Source organism: Lepisma saccharinum, chromosome 17 (genome assembly GCF_977018435.1).
Source record: "Lepisma saccharinum chromosome 17, izLepSacc3.1, whole genome shotgun sequence".
Taxonomy (NCBI): Eukaryota; Metazoa; Arthropoda; class Insecta; order Zygentoma; family Lepismatidae; genus Lepisma; species Lepisma saccharinum.
In genome coordinates, this window is record NC_139245.1 from 32772570 (window position 1) to 32794838 (window position 22269).

The 22269-nt window shown below is 36.9% G+C and overlaps 2 protein-coding genes across 7 annotated transcripts in view; one reads left to right on the plus strand and one right to left on the minus strand.

Moving 5' to 3' along the window:
* The window catches only part of JMJD4 (jumonji domain containing 4), a 308681-nt gene extending 289661 nt beyond the window's left edge, over positions 1 to 19020 (plus strand). For 4 of the 5 annotated variants that reach the window (XM_083139287.1, XM_083139285.1, XM_083139286.1 and 1 more), the window contains exons 2-6: positions 6838 to 7093; positions 11824 to 11972; positions 16127 to 16275; positions 16553 to 16820; positions 18523 to 19020. In XM_083139287.1, the coding sequence (XP_082995413.1) occupies positions 6844 to 7093; positions 11824 to 11972; positions 16127 to 16275; positions 16553 to 16820; positions 18523 to 18954 (1248 nt within the window). In that variant the 5' untranslated portion in view covers positions 6838 to 6843 and the 3' untranslated portion in view covers positions 18955 to 19020. Of the gene's footprint in view, positions 1 to 1383; positions 1454 to 6837; positions 7094 to 11823; positions 11973 to 16126; positions 16276 to 16552; positions 16821 to 18522 lie in introns of those variants that run through there. The other variant, XM_083139288.1, reaches the window with a different exon arrangement.
* A 1027-nt stretch (positions 19021 to 20047) lies between these two features.
* The window catches only part of Amacr (Alpha-methylacyl-CoA racemase), a 31645-nt gene continuing 29423 nt past the window's right edge, over positions 20048 to 22269 (minus strand). For both annotated transcript variants that reach the window (XM_083139289.1, XM_083139291.1), the window contains exon 6: positions 20048 to 20681. In XM_083139289.1, coding sequence (XP_082995415.1) covers positions 20177 to 20681 — 505 coding nt within the window. In that variant the 3' untranslated portion in view covers positions 20048 to 20176. The remainder of the gene's footprint in view (positions 20682 to 22269) is intronic.

Below are 22269 nucleotides of genomic sequence, written 5' to 3' on the forward strand. Positions count from 1 at the left end.
TACCTACTTTCGTGTTACTGATTTTGTATTTTTTTCCAGGTTCGAAAACCCCACGAACCATGCACGGCAAGGTTAGGTTATGTAAGGCAACCATACTTCCCATTGTGGTACTAACTTACTATGCTTCAGATATATTTCATCATTTTTACAGAAGAAACTATTTACCGTAATAAGTTCCTGTAGCATTGTCTAACATCGGGAAGGTGTTTTGTGTAATGTGGAAATGTTTCATAGCTGAAATTCATGTTCTTTGTTGCAAATTAATTCTCCGACGGACAATAGCCTTTGGTGCATACACCTTCGTACATCATCACGAGTTGTGAATATGTTTTGTTCATGTTCATTGGGTATCCAGAAACATGACGGTCGTGGATGCGTGGTGAAATTTGTACCAGGTGTGGAAGATCCAGTGGATTTTTTAATGTAATTGAACACAGGATCGTGAAGGAAGGAAAGGAATGTCGAAAATGTGGCAGCCAATGTAAGCTACTTGTTAGAAGGAATGGGCTGTGGGTATATGCCTAATATGACATGTCGTGGATGCGTGGTGAAATTCAGTTAAGTTTTCCGTATCCTGGAAACGGATTTATTCAAATTTAAAAGTGTGGGGCTCATTAGGAACAGGTGACTCCGGCCAATTTCTAACATGCCTTTAAGGACTCTATACAGAAAGCTGGGTAGCTGGAGTGGAGGTGGGGCCGCGGTAGTGGTAGGGGGCAGTAGGTCAATTACCCCAGGGGCGGAGCCCAGAATCAGTGGGAAATTTGGACTCAAAAATTTCAAACGAAAATAATTTTTTAGCTTAAATTTCCCACTGATTCCGGGACGGATAGCCCCAAAAAACCATTCACGGATAGCGTCATGAAACATTTAAATTTTCTTCGTAAAACAATGCGAAAAAGTTTTTTTTAAAAAAATTGGATCAGATTAGTCTTGTTCAAGGGTATTTCTTGGGTTCCGAAGGTTGAAACACTGCATAACGAATGAAAACCGACAAAACACAAACACGATGCGTGATTATGTAGGAAGGTGTACGTGCCATATTGTGTCTCAGGCAAGCAAAAAGACCACAAAAAAGAAGTACTCGTAATGTGAAAAATTGCAATTGCTTTGATCAAAAAGGACGTCAATACACCTTAAGGAATGTTCTTCGAAGCAGATAGGTAAGTACGAGTGTCAAAAATTGACGAAACGAAGAAGTTATAGGTGTGTGACGGATAGTAAATTTTTACAAAAATGGTTATTTAACTGTTACACAATTGGAAACCGCGTGGTTGGAAACACTGACTGGTTGTTACATCATCAAACACATGCAACATTTAGTTCACATAGTAGAAGGACATCTAGGGAACATCTTTCGTGTTGAAAAATACATGATTTACCGGGAAAATAAATTCAGCGAGGAGAAAAAACACTTCCGAGACCTTCGTAAAGTATACAGAAACTCATTTCGGTAAGTACTTTCTCCTGTAAAATTGAAGAAATACGTTTCACGGGTACTAAAATTTTACCCAATAATTTCCCTAAATGCTTTCAAGATATCACGACACCCACCGGCCCCCTTGCCGGAGTGGTTAGCACATTGCACTATGATGCCAGAGGTCCTGGGTTCAAATCCTGGCATGGGATCATCAATTTCATCATGCCATCACTCATCCCCATCTTTGCAAATTAGCACAAAAAGCGAAGTAAAATAAAGCAAATCAATCAATCAAAACGACACCACTTTGAGCCTCGTGTCTGTGGAATGGTTTGTCGATGGGAAGCAGGGATATTTGGTTAAGGTACCTTTTACATGTTTTTGCTGATAAATAAGACTTTTCGGAACTGCAAACAGTGCTAATTATCAGAAACCTTCAAATTTCCCTTTACAATCATTTCCACTATTCTGCGATGCTTTCTCTCTTCTACAATGAATGCAGGAAGTATTCATACACTGTACCAATTGTCATGAATACAGGTGGAAAAGGTGAATACAACATGTGAAAATCAAACCCCAAAAAGACAATAGAATGCACATCAATTTATTTACCCTGTTGCAAAACGGATCTTAACATCATTCCACATGAAATCACCTGATTGGAAGACAAAAAGTTGCATTATAGTTACGGATTTGCTTCCATTTTAATTTTACTAATAGATACTTGATCCAATATGACAAATACGTAATATTGGACTTGTCCAACAAATATGTTGAACAATGGTTCATATATTGAATACTGAAAGCTGTGATAGTTTTATTATGAACAATATTACCTTTCTGATTTTGCAATATTATGTTGAACATGTATTGATTTCAAAAAAGCATATGATTCGGTCAAAAGAGATAAATTATATAATATATTAGTAGAGTTTGGAATACCTAAGAAGCTTGTTAGTATGATAAAAATATGCACCAGTGAAACAGAAAACAAAATTCGTGTGGGTAATAATATGTCTGACAAATTTACAATTCATGATGGGTTAAAACAAGGAGATGCATTATCTCCATTGCTCTTTAATTTTGCCTTAGAATATGCTGTAAGGAAGGTAAAAGAAACTAAAGAAGGACTAAAATTAAATGGTGTGACTCAGTTGTTAGCATATGCAGATGATGTAGACTTACTGGGGGATGATGTGAATACAATTAAGAATAGTGCTAAAATATTTTTCAAAACTGCTAAAGAGATAGGTTTGGAAGTTAACAAAGAGAAAACTAAATATATGCTTACAGGCCGAAACCAAGTGTTAGGTAATAATTAAAATCTAATTATTGATAACAACTCGTTTGAACCAGTTTCCAAATTCAAATACTTAGGAGTAATATTAACAAATGAAAATTATATTAAAGAGGAAATAAAAAGTAGGCTTAATTCAGGAAATGCATGTTACTTCTCTCTTCATAAACTTTTGTCTTCTCGTTTAATATCTAAGAAACTAAAAGTTAAAATATACAAAACCGTAATTTTGCCTGTAGTATTATATGGGTGTGAAACTTGGTCCCTTACATTGAAAGAGGAACATAAATTGAGAGTATTTGAAAATAGGATCCTTAGGAAAATATTTGGACCTAAAAGGGATGAGGAGACAGGTGAGTGGAGAAGGTTACATAATTTAGAACTACATAATTTGTATTCATGTCCAGATATTATTAGAATAATTAAATCAAGAAGACTTAGGTGGGCAGGCCATGTGGCACGAATGGGAGAGGAAAGAGGAGTTTACAGGATTCTTGTTGGGAAACCAGATGGTAAGAGACCTGTAGGAAGGCCAAGACGAAGATGGAGGGACAACGTTGAGATGGACCTAAAGGAAATCGGTAGGGATGGAAAAGAGTATATAGAACTTGATCAAGATAGGAACAGATGGAAGGCCTGTGTTGCTGCAGCCATGAACCTTCGGGTTTAAGAAGGCTAGAGAGTTAATGTATTGATTTGAAAAACTCAATATGCTGACCAAGGCAGAAAATTTATTTTATTTTAAAACATGTTGCGTTCGTTCATTCACCCAATTTCTTTTTATAACTTTCAACACTTTTTTGGACAAGTCTAATATTATATATTTGTCAGATTGGACCAAGTATCCATCAGTACTGGGTACAGAGTCTGAAGAAGACCTTGCTAGAAGGTTGAAACGTTACGTTTAGTTTATGTTTTAAAATAAAATAAATTTTCTGCCTTGGTCAGCATATTGAGTTTTTCATATCATGGAAACAAGGCTTAATAGTGTTATAAATGTATTGATTATGCTGTGTAACAATTGTCATCGTGGTTAAACCTGGGACTCCCTATCAAACAATTACCCGAAGTAAAGTGTCTTTTTCATCACAAAATATTACTTTATTTAAAGATTTTTCTCCTTTCTGAATAGGTAAGAGTGGTAAAATAGTCATTTTCTGTTAGGAATGTCCTTCTCCTTTCCAACAATGTCTAAATCATCACAATACTCCACATACTTTCCGAGATATGGCATGTTTTGTGTCACATGATGCATTCGTTCATCCACCCAATTTCTGAAAATTTTTAATTTTTTATAACTTTCAACACTTTTTTGGACAAGTCTAATATTATACAGGGTGTCATTTTACAGATCACAGATTCGTATAGAGGACATCAAAACAAACAACTTTTATCAGTAACATTTTTCTCATTGGTGCGTCGATTCGACGCTACAGCCGTTCAAAAAAGACCGTTATGCCACCTGGATGCTGGCAACCCAACACAACATTTGATCCTATCTGTGATGTCATTTCTTGCGGCAAAACTGCACACGGCAGGGTTGCAAGGAACACACAAATTTTGTGAAAAATTACAAACTACCAACCACATTATTAGCTGTAAAACAAAGCGAGAAATGTGTCCAGTAAACTGAGCATCATAGCCTACCAGCCAGAAGATCAGCAGTCATCTCAGGGGAAGTGAACCAACGATATGAGAAATGGTAAAAACGTATTCAAACTGAAGTGTCAATATCGGAGTTTGTCTCAGCCTACATGTCAAATATCAACAACAATAAATTTTATTGGACTTGCAGCTTACATGTGACTGTTTACGCACAGCTACATGTGAAATATTTGCAAATCTCGTTCCAAGGTTGATATCTACAGGTTTGTGTCCCGATGCATTGTGGTACTTTTGTGCTGATAACGGAAGTATCCGAGGTTCACGTTGTTATATTACAGCGTTAAACACGTACAACATCAGTAACAATCTAATAATGAATCAGTAGCGAATATACTGTCCTGTTCACAGTTGCAAACTATTACATGTGTATCTGGTGCATAGATAAACACAGTCATCGGAGAGCTTGTATTACTACTACTTACATTCCTGTTTTTTCAACCATTTTTGTCACTTGCCTCATAATGCCCTAAATATACATTATATTATGTGTTGCTTACCTTTGGAATTTTGAGTTCTTTCATTTCTATTTTGTCATCTGTTCAGTGTGTCAGACAACTAGTATCAGAAGGACGTAGTGGATAGACTAAATTGTAGATGCCAACTTGGGAACTAGACTTATAAATATTTGACATGTAAGCTGAGACAAAATTCAATATGATCACTTCTACTTGAATTCAATTTTCTTTTCTACCATTTTTCATATTGTTTGTTTACTTCCTGTTGGGTTACAGAATGTGCTTTCTCATTTTGTGTTGCGGTACATAATGTGGCTGATTGTAGTTATGTCATTTTTCACAGAACATGCGTGTTCCTGGCAACCCTGGAATGCATCGCTTCACGCTTCAAATGTTGTGTGTAGTTGCCAGCATTCAGGCGGCAAAACGGGCTCTTTTGAACGACTGTGGAGCCGAAATGATGCTCCAACGAAAAAATGTTACTGAGAAAAGTTGTTTGTTTTAATGTCCTGTATACATTTCCATGGTCCGTAGGTGCCATTAAAATGACACCCTGTATATTTGTCAGATTGGACCAAGTATCCATCAGTAAAAAAAACTGAAACAAATCCATGACTATGAAGCAACCTGCTCTGGGTGATTTCGCATGGAATGACCCCTTATGAAGTTAATCTATTTCAGCTTATTTTCATCAGATATGTAAAGATCGCTCCCCAGAATTCGATCTGATGCTAAATAAAAAATATGTTGGAACATAAAGTCTCCGGCCCTAGTCATGCATTTTACAATGCCGATGCATACATTGGATTTTGATTGATTAATTGAATTAGGCTATTTTACATCACTATTCTGCTACTCTTGTCTAATGGTAAATATGGGAATGAATGGTGATACAATGAGATGATGAAGAAGCAATCACAAACAAATATGGACAACACGACACAATTCCTACAGAGGATTAACCTCAGCCAAGCCTCTTTTGTCTGCAAAATGCAGTCCAGGGTGTACCATGTGGAAGAGAGGCTGGCATTTGGGTGCTTTCAGAAAAGCATTACACACCTTAATAGCAACAACTGATAACTAAACCTAACTTAATTATTAAAACTATACTACTAATCAAGTAAACTATAATCACTAAATAAACAATTCCTGCAAAAAAAACACAAAAAAAACTTCCGTTCACCACAACAGGCGAATACAATAATATAAACTGAAAATCATTAACATATGTACAGAATACTCTCCTATTTTTTTTATTTTGGTAAAAATTTTCGAAGCCAGAAACCATTCACGCATAGCCCCAAAAACAATTCTGGATCTTATAACCATTTATGAACAGCCTCACGCACCATCACGGTAAGGTTAGGTTGCTTTAGGTTGGGCAATTTAGTGAAAAGACTGTGTGTTTGGAAACACTTACCGGGGATTACGTCATCAGATGCTCGCAACATCCGGTTCAAGTACGTGGATGGAAATGCAAGCAACAGCTTTTGTGCATCAGACGGACATTATTATAGAAAAATACATGAATTAGCGGCCAAATACATTGAAAAATGCGCGAAAACACTTCTACGACCTTCCGAAATTCCACAGAAACTCAATTCCGTAAGTACTTTCTCCTGTAAATTTGAAGAAATCCGTTTCCCAGCTTTGAAAATTTTACCATTATTTTTTGTATTTATGCACAAAAAATAAAGACGAAAAGAAAATGGATAATAAAAGGTGGGAAACTGTCATCCTGGTTTATTTAAAGGTACCAGGACATTAAGTGTATACCCTTGAATGTATGCAGGTGAAGGTACGCTTACTTCGGGGATCCCCCCCTTTCTTTGCAGAAAAGTATACCCCAGCTCAGATCAAATAGATTAATATTAGTGTATACTGATTTATACATTAATATTTATATATTTTTAAAAATTTATGTCTGCAGCAAATTGTTCAAAAATTTTGATGTTATGTGTTTGAATATTTACCAATACTTTTGTATTAATATTTTACAGGAAATTATGGCCAACAGCTTGCCAACCACGATAGATTTGAGTGATGTGTCAAACTTTTATAAAACAAAGAATGTTGATGCATTGAATACAATTCCAATCATAGAAAGCAGTTCAAGTTATGAACAGTTCTTTAGGAATTTTTTATGGAAGAATAAGCCATGTATTATAGATGAAAATATAACAAAAACTTGGCCATGCAGGAAAAACTGGTTGAATGATTCTGGACCATCTTTTGACTACCTCATTGAAAAATATGGTTAGTATTCCATGTGTGGATTTTGTTTATTTGTGTCCATTATTTAAAAAAAAATATCGTTACATATTTATCTGTAGTAATTTTAATGAAGAATTAATTATTAATATCCTTCCTATCAGCAAATTACACAATTTATAGTTTTACAAAACTATGCAAGCACTTCTTTCACACTCTCAGGTTTTACCTGATCTGGCAAAGGTACTAAATAAATACAATTTTTCAGGTTTGCATCAAGTCCTGTTTTAACAAGTTGACATGGTAGTATTGTTGAAAGGCAAATATTTTGTTTTCTTGTTTGTGTGTGCATGTTGTGTGATGAGGGGGAGGGAGAGAGAGAGAGTGAGTGGACCTATGTCCTCTGTAATCAGCAGTGGCGTAGCATGGACATTTCGGGTGGGAACGCCAAGTCCGAAGGAAGGGTCGGCCCTTATTTTGCTTAATAATTTACTTTTGGTATTAGTCGCCACAGGTATTGTTTATTTGCCTGAAGTCAGCTGGGTTTTCAATAAAACATCATCCATGCATGTTTTAGCTAGAAAATTAGATGCCTCACTATGCCACAAATGTTTTGAACTCTGGTGTTTTATACCTTTCTGCATGACGCAAGTCATTAAAAACCTACCTGAATCATAAGCGCCTCTGCACAACAGTAGACGTCATTGTTGTGGATGATCCAACTACTGACTGATTTGGTTTATTTTACTCCGCTTTTCTACCACTTTTGGTTAATTGCGAATATGAATATGAGTGATTATAATGATGAAGGGACACTGACAAAGGACACCCGTGCTCACGCCGGGATTCGAACCAGGGACCTCTGTTGTCTTGGCGCACTGTGCAAAGCACTCTGACACGGAGGTAGGTGGATGATCTAAATATATCGTACACTCTACTGACGTAACACTGCCGATTACTAATTCAGACCACTGTTTATTACTTTTTGAGAATGTTGATAAACATTTTAAAATAATTTTGTCCAGAGACAATTCGATGTTAAGATGCTAAACATTTCCATTGACACAATATTAAGCAGTTAGATAATAACGAAAAAATAATAACAATAAAAAAAATAATAGTTTTGCGGGTTAAGTGGTAGAGCAGCCACAGACTGAATTTCTACCACGAGGACTTCAACTTATTTCACAAAAACTGTGTTGATCTTTTAGTTTCTAATGCACATCGCTGTTCGTGCGATAAATTATACAATGCAATGGTCATTAAGAAGCGGTATATTTGAGATTGGTAAAGTTACGTCAGTCAATATTGCGTATTGTAGCATCACATAGCACGAGTTGCATGAGCGCGAAGAACCAGGTAGGAATTCTGCCGCTGTCGTCTGTTTCAGAAAGCAGGAAGGGTCACATGAACCAATCACGGTAGACCTCTCTTCTCCGTACGCTGACGTAAGAGAGAGCATTTACGCGCGTGCTGTAGACATCGAAGCTTTCCCTCCAGAAAGGCAGCAAGGAATATAGAGTCTTTTACGCCGAACCTGCTCGGCGTCCGGCCGGGAAAGGCATTGAAAAGAGGTGCTAGAACGAGTGTTCAGAGTGGAGCGTTGCAATCGGATCGGTCAAACATATATCAAATTAGTCACGTTTTACTTTATAATCACAGTATTTAAGCATTTTTGAAATTTTAAATCTGGGAACGCCGGGCGTATGGGCGTACTATAACGCTACGCCACTGGTAATCAGTAGACCTCGGATTTTTAGGTTCTAAAAAGTGTGCTTTTAGGTTCCTAAAATAGGCTCTAAAAATCCAAAAATAGGTCCTAAAAACCTTAAATTAGGCTCGAAAATAGGTTGCAAAGACTTAATTTGGTACAAAATTCCTGAAAAATACTGATTAGATACAATCATTAAAAACAAAATTTCATAAGAACCGTATTAACCAAATATTAATTTTCTAAACAAATTTTAATTTCATTTTCAAAATTATCTACACATTATTATAATACTGCACTTGTGCTGTTAGAAAAAGTTACTTGTTGATATGAAAAATGAATTACGTATGTATAATTTGCTGCACAATATCAGGGTGGCTACTCACTTGGAATTCCGGGAATTACAAGTGAATTATTGGCACCGGAAATTATGCGTGAATTATTGGCACTGGAAATTATTCATGAATTTTCGCAAGACATGAAATAAGGTACAAGCGAATGTTTTCTCTATTCCATATTTTTCTCCGTAGACGTGAAAAATTGCAACTTTTAATCCATGTCCCATTAAATTTATACATGTTTATAAATGCCCTGAGGCAAGTTTCCCTCAGTTTAGCTTTTATTTAATTCATTTTTTGAGGGTGAAAAAGAAAGCTACACAGAAAATAAAACAAAATTTTCTCAATTAGTTTACTTTGTTAGTGTTTTTTAAAGAACAATCTATCTGACAAATGGAAGATTATAACAAAATAATATATCTTGAAGTTGATTAGGTACATTTTTTGTTACATTGCAATGATACAAATCCTTTATATTGTCAATATTTTTGTGTATGGAATGGAGGGTGAGAGTCAGTAATACATAAAGTTGGAATAGAGAAAACATCTGCTTGTATCCTTGAATTTTTGGAAAGTTCACCTTGAAAACCAGCAATTATACTTGAATTTTATCATGGTCCTAGTGACCACCATGAATCTTTTTGCGTTATCCATACTCAAACTCCACCTTTTGTCTGTGAGGATCATTTCATGTGCTGAAAATTATCTTTCAACAGAAACATAGTCTGTAGTCCTAATTTGAATGCTGAAATATTACTTTGCAAGGCGTGAATGCCAAAAAGGACCAAACTGGCACGAAAGTGAGCAAGGCCACACAGATCAGAAGTTTGTACTTGGGACTGTGCAGGCAGTAGTGACGGTTGGGTTCCAAAACTGAGGGGGGGGGGGCAAGGACAATTTACTTTATCTTAGTAGGGGGGAACTGTCCCCTTTTACCGCCACTGGCTGCAGGTAACAGTGACGTCAGACATTTTTGTTTTGTTTAAAGCTTTGATGAACATCACACTTGGAGGAAAGGATATCAACAGAAAACATGTTTCAAACACGCCAGTCATTGAATTATATTGCCACCAAACCTCTGTAAAAAAGTAAAAAAAAGTAAAGTGCTCCCCTGTGCCATGAAGGCGTATAGGGGGTGTGGGGGTAATGCCCCACACTTTCTTGGTGATCCGGTCATGAGTGGGGGTGATGTGATCAGCATCACGTCCCTGACCGCCTTTACCCCCCAGGGTTTAAATACCTCTGTCAGATATAAAAATCCTGTAAAACCTAAAAAAAGGTTTAATTTAGGTGCACAAACCCAAAATAGGTTATTTTTTGCACTATAAAACTTAGTTGTTTCGTTTTTATGAAACGCCGATATAACTTATTTCTTATTTACCTGCAAAGGAAAAAAATAGGTTAAAAACCTAAAATCTGATGTCTAGTAATCGGGCACCTGATAGTATAAAAGACATATTCACATCATGTGTTAATTTCGTGTTAGGTCTTCAACATGTCTGTAACGTGCTGGTCAAATCAGATTGTATGAAAGACGGCTGATGCTTCATGATGGTGAAAATCGGTATTTTAAACTTTGCTAAAAGTGCATATCAACATCACCACAGGTTTTACTTAAGGCAAGGGGAGGACTAGTTGCAGGGGTGCTACATTTTTTGATTATGACATTTCCAGGTTTTCCAGTCCAAAAATTTTTTGAGACATGTTTATCATCATGATTTTTGCTTTTGAACCTTGTGCTTTTCAATTAAATATATAATCCGTTAATTATTATGAATATTCACTTTTACAACTTTTTTTTTTTAGGAAATTTCATTCTACACACCCAAGAACACATGAAAATTCAAAGAGTAAAATGTAAAATTACAATCAAGATCAAATGTATTGCGTAAGGTAACAGAGGACATTATTTCACCATAACAGATCTCCACAATAGAAAAACAACAGGAAAAGTTCATAAACCATACACAATTGTTCATTTTCTGGCGGATTTATAGTGCCGTAGAGAATGCTGCTTTTTTGCTTACATTTATAAGTATACAGTATCTGGAGAAATTTTTGTTGGATATAGGAATTCTATAGGAAATGCCAAAAAGACTAAGATCTAAAAAACAATAGACGATAACCACATCTTCACCAACCTTTCCGATAATTATGACCACATTGTCAATGTACTTTAGTTATCAATCAGATATCTGGACTGTAAGTTTTACTTTGATATTCTTTCTAATACCTAGTATTATAAAAGTGAAAATTTATTACAGAAATTCGAAGGAACCATAATTTTGCACAAGACTGAGAATCATGAGAACGAAAGAAACAAGTTTCTAAACTGAATATTTTTTGGGAGTGGAATCACAACAACAGAATCCAGAAGCGGAAGTGACTTGCGTGTTCATTTTGCAACATTTTCTGTTACAGTCTCCAAAATTCACGTAAATTCCAGATGATCTGCAAAATTCCCTGACATTTCCCTGATTTCCCCCAGACAAGCCAAATTCCCTGGCATTTCCCTGTTTTCCATACATGTAGCAAATAAAAATAAAATTTTGTAATATAGTGTTTACCCATTTACAATAATAATTATTATGAATGTAGTAATCTCAATAACAATTTTGCATGGTATTTTGAAATCCGCGATTTTTATCTTATTGTTTTATGAAACATCAGTCAGATATGTGAAAAATCCGGTTTGTATATAACTAGAATAATCTATTTACCTTCAGGTGATGCCAAAGTACCTGTTGCAGATTGCAAGGAAAAGTATTACAATTCACAAAAAAAATCAGATTATTCACTTGCACATTATATGCAGTATTGGCAAGATTATATTGAGCACAACTATTCACAAGATCTTCCATGTCTGTATTTAAAGGTAGGTAGCATTTTATTTTATTTTTGTGTTCCATAAAATGTATCCTTTTTTTTCAACTTTACTATATTTTGTACTTTCCATGTTAAATATGAAATGATAAAACATATTATGTCCTAATGTGCCAATGTAGGATGTGTGGACCTTTGTTTCTACTAGGGATGGCCAAACGGATCCGGATCCGAAAAATCCAGATCCGAAAATTCCGGATCCGGGTCTGAAAGTTTCGGATCTGGATCCGGATCCGAAAGTTCCGGATCTGGATCCTGATCCGAGAGTTCCGGATCTGCGGATCCGGGTCTGAAAGTTTCGGATCCGGATCCGAAAGTTCCTGATCTGGATCCGGATCCGAGAGTTCCGGATCCGAAAATTTTGGATCCGGATCCGAAAGATTCGGATCTCAATCCCATTATAATATTACCACACCTTAAAAGGTATTATGATCTTCGATTACAAAGAAATTTTTCATTAGTCCTACAAGAATTTTTTTCAAGTGTTGTTCCTAAAATACTTTGCTACGCATCGGCTAACACACTCGTGCACAAAAATAATCTTACTTGTTTAACATAAAATGTCAGAGGTGATTTTGTAAATGCCATTGAAATGAATATGTATTCATTCGAATGTATTGGAAATGAAAACACACATAAATGTGAGACATTCCATTCCAGGATGAAACCTTTAACACATATAACAAGATAGAAATGTTATACAAAAATTATACAATTGTTCTACAGTTACAGTTCTACAAATTAAAATAAAACATTATAATATATGCAGTGTTAAATGATTACAAAGTGTAAGACTAACAAGGGAGGCTATCTAAGTATCCCCCTCCGATTTCCATGAAACTTGGCAGTATAGTGGGGCCCAAAGGAAGAATAATCTTTTTTTTTATTCAGCTTAAAAACTGTTTTAGGGGGCAAAACCCCCTCAATGTCAAGATGAGGACAAATTGAAGTGAGGATCTGACCCCTGTGTCCCCCTCCGATTGCCATAATACTGCAGGTGTGTGTATAAACGGGCCCAAATGAAGAAATACGTGTTTTTTTTTCAGTCAAAAAACGGTTTTAGGGGGCAAAACCCCCTCAAATGTCAAGATGAGGACAAATTGAAGTGAGGATCTGACCCCTGTGTCCCTCCGATTTCCATAAAACTTGGCAGGTGTATAGTGGGGCCTTACGGAAGAAATACGTGTTTTTTGTTTCAGCTAAAAAAAACGGGTTTAGGATGCAAAACCCCCTCAAATGTCAAGATGAGGACAAATTGAAGTGTGGATCGGACCCCTGTGTCCCCCTCCGATTTCCACGAAATTTGGCAGGTGTGTGTATAAACGGGCCCAAATGAAGAAATACGTGTTTTTTTTTGTTTCGGCTAAAAAACTGTTTTAGGGGGCAACCCCCCCCACTCAAATGTCAATATGAGGACAAATTTAAGTGGGCATTTGACTTGTGTCCCGCTCCGATTTCCATGAAACTTGGCAGGTGTATAGTGGGGCCCAAAGGAAGAAATAGGTGTTTTTTTTTTGTTTCAGCTAAAGAACGGTTTTACAGGGCGAAACCCACTCAATTGTCAAGATGAGGACAAATTGAAGTGGGGATCTGACCCCTGTGTCCCCCTCCGATTTCCATGAAACTTGGCAGGTGTATAGTGGGGCCCAAAGGAAGAAATACGTGTTTTTTTTTTTTGTTTCAGCTAAAAAACGATTTTACAGGGCGAAACCCACTCAAATGTCAAGATGAGGACAAATTGAAGTGGGGATCTGACTCCTGTGTTCCCCTCCGATTTTCATGAAACATGGCAGGTGTATAGAGGAGCCCAAAGGAAGAATTACGTGTTTTTTTGTTTCAGCTAAAAACTGTTTTAGGGGGCAAAATCCCCTCAAATGTCAAGATGAGGACATATTGAATTGAGGATCTGACCCCTGTGTTCCCCTCCGATTTTCATGAAACTTGGCAGGTGTATAGAGGGGCCCAAAGGAAGAAATACTTTTTTTTTGTTTTCGGCTAAAAAAACTGTTTTAGGCGGCAAAACCCGCCTCAAATGTCACGATTAGGACAAATTGACGTGAGGATCATCTGACCCCTGTGTCCCCCTCCGATTCTCAAGAAATTTGACAGGTGTATAGAGGGGCCGTATGCCCCCTGTTTCTTCCTATGCTATATTTACGTGGTTTCGGGGTCAGATCCCCACTTCAATTTCTCCTCATCTTGACATTTGAGGGGGGGAATGAAAACACACATAAATGTGAGACATTCCATTCCAGGATGAAACCTTTAACACATATAACAAGATAGAAATGTTATACAAAAATTATACAATTGTTCTACAGTTACAGTTCTACAAATTAAAATAAAAAAGTTCTGGATCTGGATTTCGGATCCGCTAGGATCCGGATCTGGCCATCCCTACTATACACCTGCCACGTTTCATGGAAATCGGAGGGGAACACAGGGGTCAGATCCCCACTTCAATTTGTCCTATCTTGACATTTGAGAGGTGGTTGCCCCCTAGAACAAATTTTTTGCCGAAACAAAAAAACACGCATTTCTTCTTTTGGGCCCTGCAAGTTTCATGGAAATCGGAGGGGGAGACTTAGACCTCCCTTGTAAGTGTATTAATTAATTACAAATCGCGCACACACTATATATATGTGTGTGTATGTATATTATATATATATATATATATATATATATATATATGTATATTAGTAGGTAACAATATGTTATAAGCACATTCTTACTTTCCGAAGAAGCGCATGTGGGATGGCAAAACGGATCCGGATCCGAAAGTTTTGGATCCGGATCCAGATCTGAAAATTCCGGATCTGCGGATCCGGATCCGAACAATTTTAGGATCCGGATCCAGATTTCGGATCCGCTAGGATCCGAATCTGGCCATCCCTAGTTTCTACATGTACTTCTATTTTTAAGCTTTAGGACCTCATCGTCTTTTTACAAATAACATGTCACCATAGGTGTTGTCATGTAAATACAATGTACCTTAGTTTTTCAAGTAAATGTATGATATAAGAAAGCAGTTCATCTACTACCTCACTGCCAGAGGCGTGGCGTGCATGTGCATGAACAAATATCTAGCTCGAAGACATGTTTTCTTTACCGGGGGGGGGGGGAGGGGATGATAACGTCTAGCAGGTATAATTGTCGTACTGATAGCCGGTAACACTTTTGAAAAAATTAAGCCACGCCTTTGCTCACTGCAGATGCTCAATCTGCATCGGCCAGCCTCTATAGGGACCAACATCATAGGCGTGTGCAGACCCTCTGATTAGGGGGGCAAAAGCCTTGATGAAAGTTCAGTCTGAGAAAGAAAAACCTCATTTCTCTCAGCTTTATTGTATTGATGGGTGTGAAACAATAGAGTATAAAGAGTGTGTCCGGACCTGGCGAAAGTAACTGTATTAGAAGAATTCAAACTTACGTGGCACTAATGTTCTTTGCCTTGCCCACTCCTTTATTTTCCCTCTCTGTGGTTCAAAGACTAATTTACACATAAACATGGTTTCATACAGCTGAATCAAAACAACTACACATAATTTATTCATTTCCAATAATGACGGCTATTAGGAGGACGATTAACCCCTCACTTTTTGCCACTTAATACTAAGCCCTGGCTACCAAGAAAAAGTAAACTATCCGTGACCTGCCAATTTTTGGAACCCAATTGCCGCTAATGATTTGCTGTAGGGGCAATTTATACTGCAAACACATACAGAGGTAACATAACTAATGAATAAAGTGTGTGAGAGTGTTAATAAGAAGAAATTTGCCAGAGAACGAAGTTGGATAGTTCAAGTGCATAGGAAATAATGCACCCTTCTGCAGTTGCCTGAAACTTTGGTTGGCTTGAAACTACTTATTTAATAAGAACATAATACATATCGTTTAATGACAATGACAAAATTACTCTACATTAAATTTCTAAGTGAGAGTATTAAGGGAACAACTGCACTCTCTTGCCCCCCCCCCCCCATGCACATGCGTATGGACAACATAGAAAAACAAATTTTTGTGTACCTGTCTACCTATTATGCTATTTTTCTCATTGTAGAGCTCATTAACACCAATCTGTAATTTTTTTTATTCATTGTTCTCCTTGGAAAAGATTAATTAATTTCTTCTCTTACGTTCCAGTAGGATTGGCATTTCACTCGGGACTTTCCAAACGAAGATATTTACAGAGTACCTCAATATTTTGCATCTGATTGGTTGAATGAATTCTGGAGTGAAAGGACAGATCAGTGTGATGATTATCGTTTCGTCTACATGGGTCCAAAAGGTTCATGGTAAGTGTATTCACCATTAATACTCATTAACACTTTTAACTACCAACTACCAATCCTCTTATCCTCATGACAAGAGGCCTATGTCCAATGTAACAATATTACTGTTTAACGCTGGAAAACCAACTTTTTTCACATATTTTTATACATTTAGTTTTATTTGGTATTGGTTGCAAATAATTAAAACAAGCTTCTATACCAGGATTTAAGTAAATTATTTAAAGAACTTAAAAAGACGTACATCACTGATCATTCTGCATCACACCTTTCTTTTTTGTAGGACACCGTTTCATGCTGATGTCTTCACATCATTCAGCTGGTCATCTAATATCTGTGGCCGCAAGCGATGGCTAATCATACCTCCTGGTGAAGAGAGGTGTTTCAAGGACAAACATGGGCAAATGGCCTATGATGCCACAGCACCTGAACTTCAAAATGCAAGTGATTTTCCACAACACAACCAGTTGCAAACTGTGTATGATGTAATACAAGAACCTGGTCAAGCTATATTTGTACCATCTGGATGGCACCATCAAGTTTGGAACTTGGTAGGACCTTTTTTCCTTAAGAGGATGTTTTTATGAGCTTTATTGTGTGCCAAGGACAAACAAAACTAAAAATTACATAAACATGTTATGGGACTTTAGAGGCAGGAAGATATTAATATACACTATGTGTCAGCGTGCCTGTTTTATTTTCTTTGATTCGTTTCGGTGACCACTGTCACTATCCACATTGGAACTTGTACTAGTCCCCTTCATGGCCTTCTGGTTGTGCAATAGCCTAGCAAACACAACAAATAGAGCAACCACCAAGCATATAGTACACACCCTAATTGAAACAAAAGTCAAGGAAACACACAACATTATGATTTTCTTCCATGAGCTAAATATTGATGGACAATCCGACCACATTTGACTTCTGCTACTTGAGGCAGCTAAACCAAGCAGTGGCAAGGAGACAATAGACAATCCAACAACAGCAGTGCACCTAGTAGCCATCAGCATAGCACCAGAAGCCAAAGAAAAGGACTACTACATGTTCCAATGTGAATGGTGAGAGCGGTCACTGAAATTAATCAAAGAAACATACGTATACATGTTTCATTTGTATATTAACAGACATATTTGTAAATTCTCAGTTTGCCGTAAGCTATCTCAGTCGAATTAACACTAGTGAAATGCAAAGGTGCAATGCCAACACTAGGAGAACAACTTGTCATTGCAAGTGTTGTACAGATAGTCTGTCATTTCAGCAGGATTTTCCACACAATGTTCGAATTCCAATATTTAGTCCAGTCTTGATACAAGCTTCATTAGTTCATACACCATAATTTCTGTTCATGCAGTGCCATGTCAAAATATGCTTTGTTGGCAAATTAAGAAAATATGAAACTCGTAATTTGATTTCTTGTTTAAAATACACATGCACATCTATACCATTCTATCTATTGTAGCGTGACATCAGGCAAGGTATGGGATCGAGTCATGCCAAGACGTAGCTCACTTAAATAAAGTAAAAGTTTTAATTTGGGTCTCGCTGGACCACCTCTACCCTGAATGGTGTGGATGAAGGATGTTGGAAATGTTGTCGATTGAACGCAACCCTTCCCTGCTCAATGATCTGGCCCTCGGCTTCTGGCATCTGCAACGGTGGGATGGAGACAGGCACCCTGGAGTTGGCGGGAGATACTGGAGAGACCGCTGGCCTAGATGTTGTTGGCGATAAGAGGCGGCTGGAGATTCGGTGGCTTTGTATTTGGAGCACTAATTCTCCGGACTGGCTTCTTTGCTTGTGGCTTTCTGTATTCTAGACCGCTGCAACTGTACTGCACGTTTGTTGCGATCTCTCGGGAGTGGTCTCTTCAATCAGCGTCGATTGTGTTGTAGATGATGTGGTGTCGATTTACCATTTCCAGGGGTTTTTATACTTCAGGATTTCTTCATGACGTGGTGGACTTTGCACCTCCAACTGTTCACCTGGGGTATCCCTTGGTGTTGGTGGAAAGTTACAGTGGAGGTGCACTCACCACTGGCAAGGGCCGTTGCCTTGCTGACAGTGCAGAGCCGAGTGAAAAAGTCTTGTTGCTCGGCTCTGCATCAGGTAAAAGTTGGGGTGAATGAGCGTTCAACCAGCGAGCTTCAGAACGATGTTTTAATAAAACAGATATTTCGACTTTCATGCTCCCAATTCCTTCATCACTATATTTTCAGTACATACAAACTTCATATATATTCTTTTTTGTTTCAGGAGGACACAATATCAATAAACCATAATTGGATAAATGGGTGTAACATAGACAAAGTGTGGGAATCTTTGCAAAGAAGTCTTGCAGATGTTCAAAACGAGATTGATGATTGCAAGGATATGGAGGACTGGGATGCACAGTGCCAAATCATACTTAAGGCAACATTTGGAATGGACTATGAAGAATTTTATAAATTCTTGTTGCATATAGCTAATAAGAGATTAAGGTGCATACAGAAACAGGAAGAACTAACCGTATTTGGTGGATGGCATTTTGGTGTCAATCATATCCTGCTTGATCTTAGAATTTTGAAGGATATTTTACTTGAACTTATTTCCAATACTGTCACAATTAAACTGTGTTTCTACGAGAGCGTGAATGATAGTGCCAAAAGCTTATTAACTGAAGTGGATGAAGTTTTATGTGATTTTTAATTTATATACATGTATATTTGTGAAAGTTTTAAATTTAGCTATAAAATGGAAAAGACACTTCCATTATTTTCAGATTTACTTATGTGCCAAAATTACTTTAGAAAACAACAACATTGTTTTCATTTACCTCTTGTTCATTGTACAAGTATCAAAGTCCTTGCATCAGTAGACCCCCACAGAACATAACACATTCTTCTGTTCCTCTCCTTAAAAATTCTAATATAAAGCCAATGAAATTTCAGTGTTTTAATTGTTTGTAGGGTGGGACTGATAAGAGGTAACATGTTCTATTCAGTATGTGGCATGAGAAGTTATGTGAAAACCAAAACCAAATTGTTTGTTTATAAAATATACCTCTGTGTGTTTCTTCCAGTGAGAATGTGCAAGGATGCCATTTAATATTTATTTTTATCTTTGTATCAGAAAACATTGGCTTAGGTGCCTCACTTGTAAACTTTCATAATTTAATGCAAAATGTTCATAAATCAAAGGTGCATGTGTCGGATATTTTAAATTTTATAGAGCAAGAAAGTGTTTTTTTTAACACCTCATGACACAACAGCCATTATTCTCTACAAATTAAAGAGCCTAGTTTGTTTCACTTGTCTTCCATACTTTTCATTATCAAACATTTCATGCTCTTGTAGAATTTGCTGCTTTGACTAACTGCTGTATTGCGAAATATTTTGCACCTGATACAAAAGTACCAAAGGATGCATTATGTATGGACATTCCACAGAAAATGTTCCTACTCAATGTAACAAATGAGTCTATCTGGAAATTATTACTGTTTTTAATAGCATTAAATTTTAAATGTTTGTGAATGCACATAATTTGCATATTTCTCCATCACAAGTTATTAACATCTGTAGCCTACAAATGAAGTCAAACTATGCTACACTTTTAAAGCGTTACAAGTAACAAGTTTTGTTAATGCTTTTCATGCATTCAGACTATGTCATCATACTAATTTTTTCCCCATTTATTGGCAGACACTACAAAGTACTTCTTAATTAATTGAAATTAAATCAGTTCATTATGATCATTTTAATCCAATCGAACCCATCAAGCATACATCAAGGGTTATAAAATAACAATGTCTGTTAAAAGTAAAAACCATTTATCATTTCTCCTATACAAACAACCCCCAATCTTCCCAAAAATAGATAAATTGTTGATTTCCTTTGGTACAAAACATAGAAGTCACAGTGTATAATTCAAATTACAGTTTGGATTGTTTTTTTGTAGAAATTACACCTTCCTGTTCTAAACTTTTGATGTTGCTCGGACTGTATTTCAAACCTAGAAGGATTTCTTCTGTGTGCTCTCCAGCAGCAGGTTCAGAGCACTGTGCTTTGGAGGAGCCTGGTGTTCTACTAAGTTTTGGTGCTGGGCAAGGAACAGGAAATCCATCCACTGTAGTGCTAAATGAACCACATTCCTTGTTGTGTGGATGTTGTGCTGCCTCCTCCATGGTCAAAACTGGAGTCACACATGCATCTGTTCCATCGAAAACACTGCACCATTCAGCCTGAGTTTTCTCTGCGAAAATTTTCTTGAAAACCTGCTTCATTCTTTCACTATCGCCCATTTGAGGAGCATCATCTGGTGGGAGACCTAGTCTGTCAATTAGTTCAGCATAAAATTGTGGTTCTAAGGCACCAACAGCCATAAATCTATTGTCTTTTGTTCTGTAGGTTTCATAGAAGTGAGAGCCAGTGTCCAACCTATAAAACATTCAACTGTTAAGTGAATTTAATTCATATTCACTGAACAAAAGTAAAGTTCGGGATGAAAGCAGGTTGATGTTAGACATTTTAACCATGGTATTTGGGAATGTATGTTGTATTCAGAATTTCAGTTATTTATGAATATTACATTTCTTTTTCAATGATCTAAAATGATTATTTATGTGATACACAAATATCCATGCAATCAAACTATACTGAAATGTCGTACACTGTTGTAAGCAGGAGGTCCTGGTTTCGATTCCCAAGGTGGACACATGTATCATGCTTCAGATCTTACTTTAAACTAAACAGCCAGCCATGGCTAGCATATGTGAGTATGCTGAAAGCCAACTAAAACTATGTTTTTAATACTGCTGAGCTGTAGGTCAACACCTAAGACTCTTTCCAAGTCTGTTTTTATCATAGAACATCAAGGCTGCTTATTTATGTACACTTCTGTTCACAAAAAATGAGAAAATTGTTTGAGTTTAAGTCCAGCTTCGTGGCCGGAAGTACAGCCGAAGTAAGTGTTCGGAAAGCAGCAGTGTTGCTTCCTATCAATCAATTTAACCATATGCAGGGAATTTTGTGTGTGTCAGACTCAAAGAAAAGGGTTAACGGAAAGATTGCAGCATAAATATTAATTAACTGGAATTTCCACGTCTGCAATCAAAGTAATGTAAATGTGAAATATTCCTGAAATTTATTTTAACAAAAAGAAGCATTTTTGCATGTTCGTGACGAAGTAGTTATCACAATTCATTAGAATGCGAAGACCCCAGGTTCGAATTTGGCCTGAGCATAGGTGTTCTTTATGAGTCTCTCTTCATTGTCGCGAGTAGCCGAAAATGGAAGAAAAGCAACACTAAATAACGAAAAAGGAAAAAAAAATGCAATAAGAATAAGCGAGACAGAAATAGTGCTGTTGCAATTCCTAAAACTGATGCAAAAAAAATCTTTCAGAAATAGTGTTATCCTAGTCCAGGAGAAGGCTTGAAGAATAAATAAACTCCAACCCCCATACAGTTTGTCAAACAAAATCACAAAGTTGGCACTGAATAAGCGATGGGAAAAATAATAGAAATCTTAAAGGAAGAAGAGTTTATGTCACAGCCAGGGGGTCACATGAGAGGAGGTACCCCCAATACATCAGTCATCCGGGCTATTAATAATGAGTCAATGATTGTCTTCTCATTTAAATTTAACAGTAAATGGATTTTTTGTAAAATAAAAATTGTCGGGCTTTACTTTTTTTACACGTGCATGTTGGTTTCGTAATGGAGCACAATAATAGAATTGTGACTCTCATAAAATTCTTACCGAATAAATGAATGTTTCTGTAGATTCCAGAATAATGACTCTTCAGTTTAAAATAATTTAATTTATGTGTCGTTGGTTAATGAGATTCATCGTCACATAGCAGAATCCGCTATATTGACGGGAACTAGAGAACGGTAATCATTTAGGTTTGGAAACACTAACCTTCCACAAAAGCACAACTTGCCAACATCTTCATTAATTTTCATACACAAGCTTCACTTGTATTTTGTCAGCAATGTGTACAGCATATGAAGCCTATCTGATG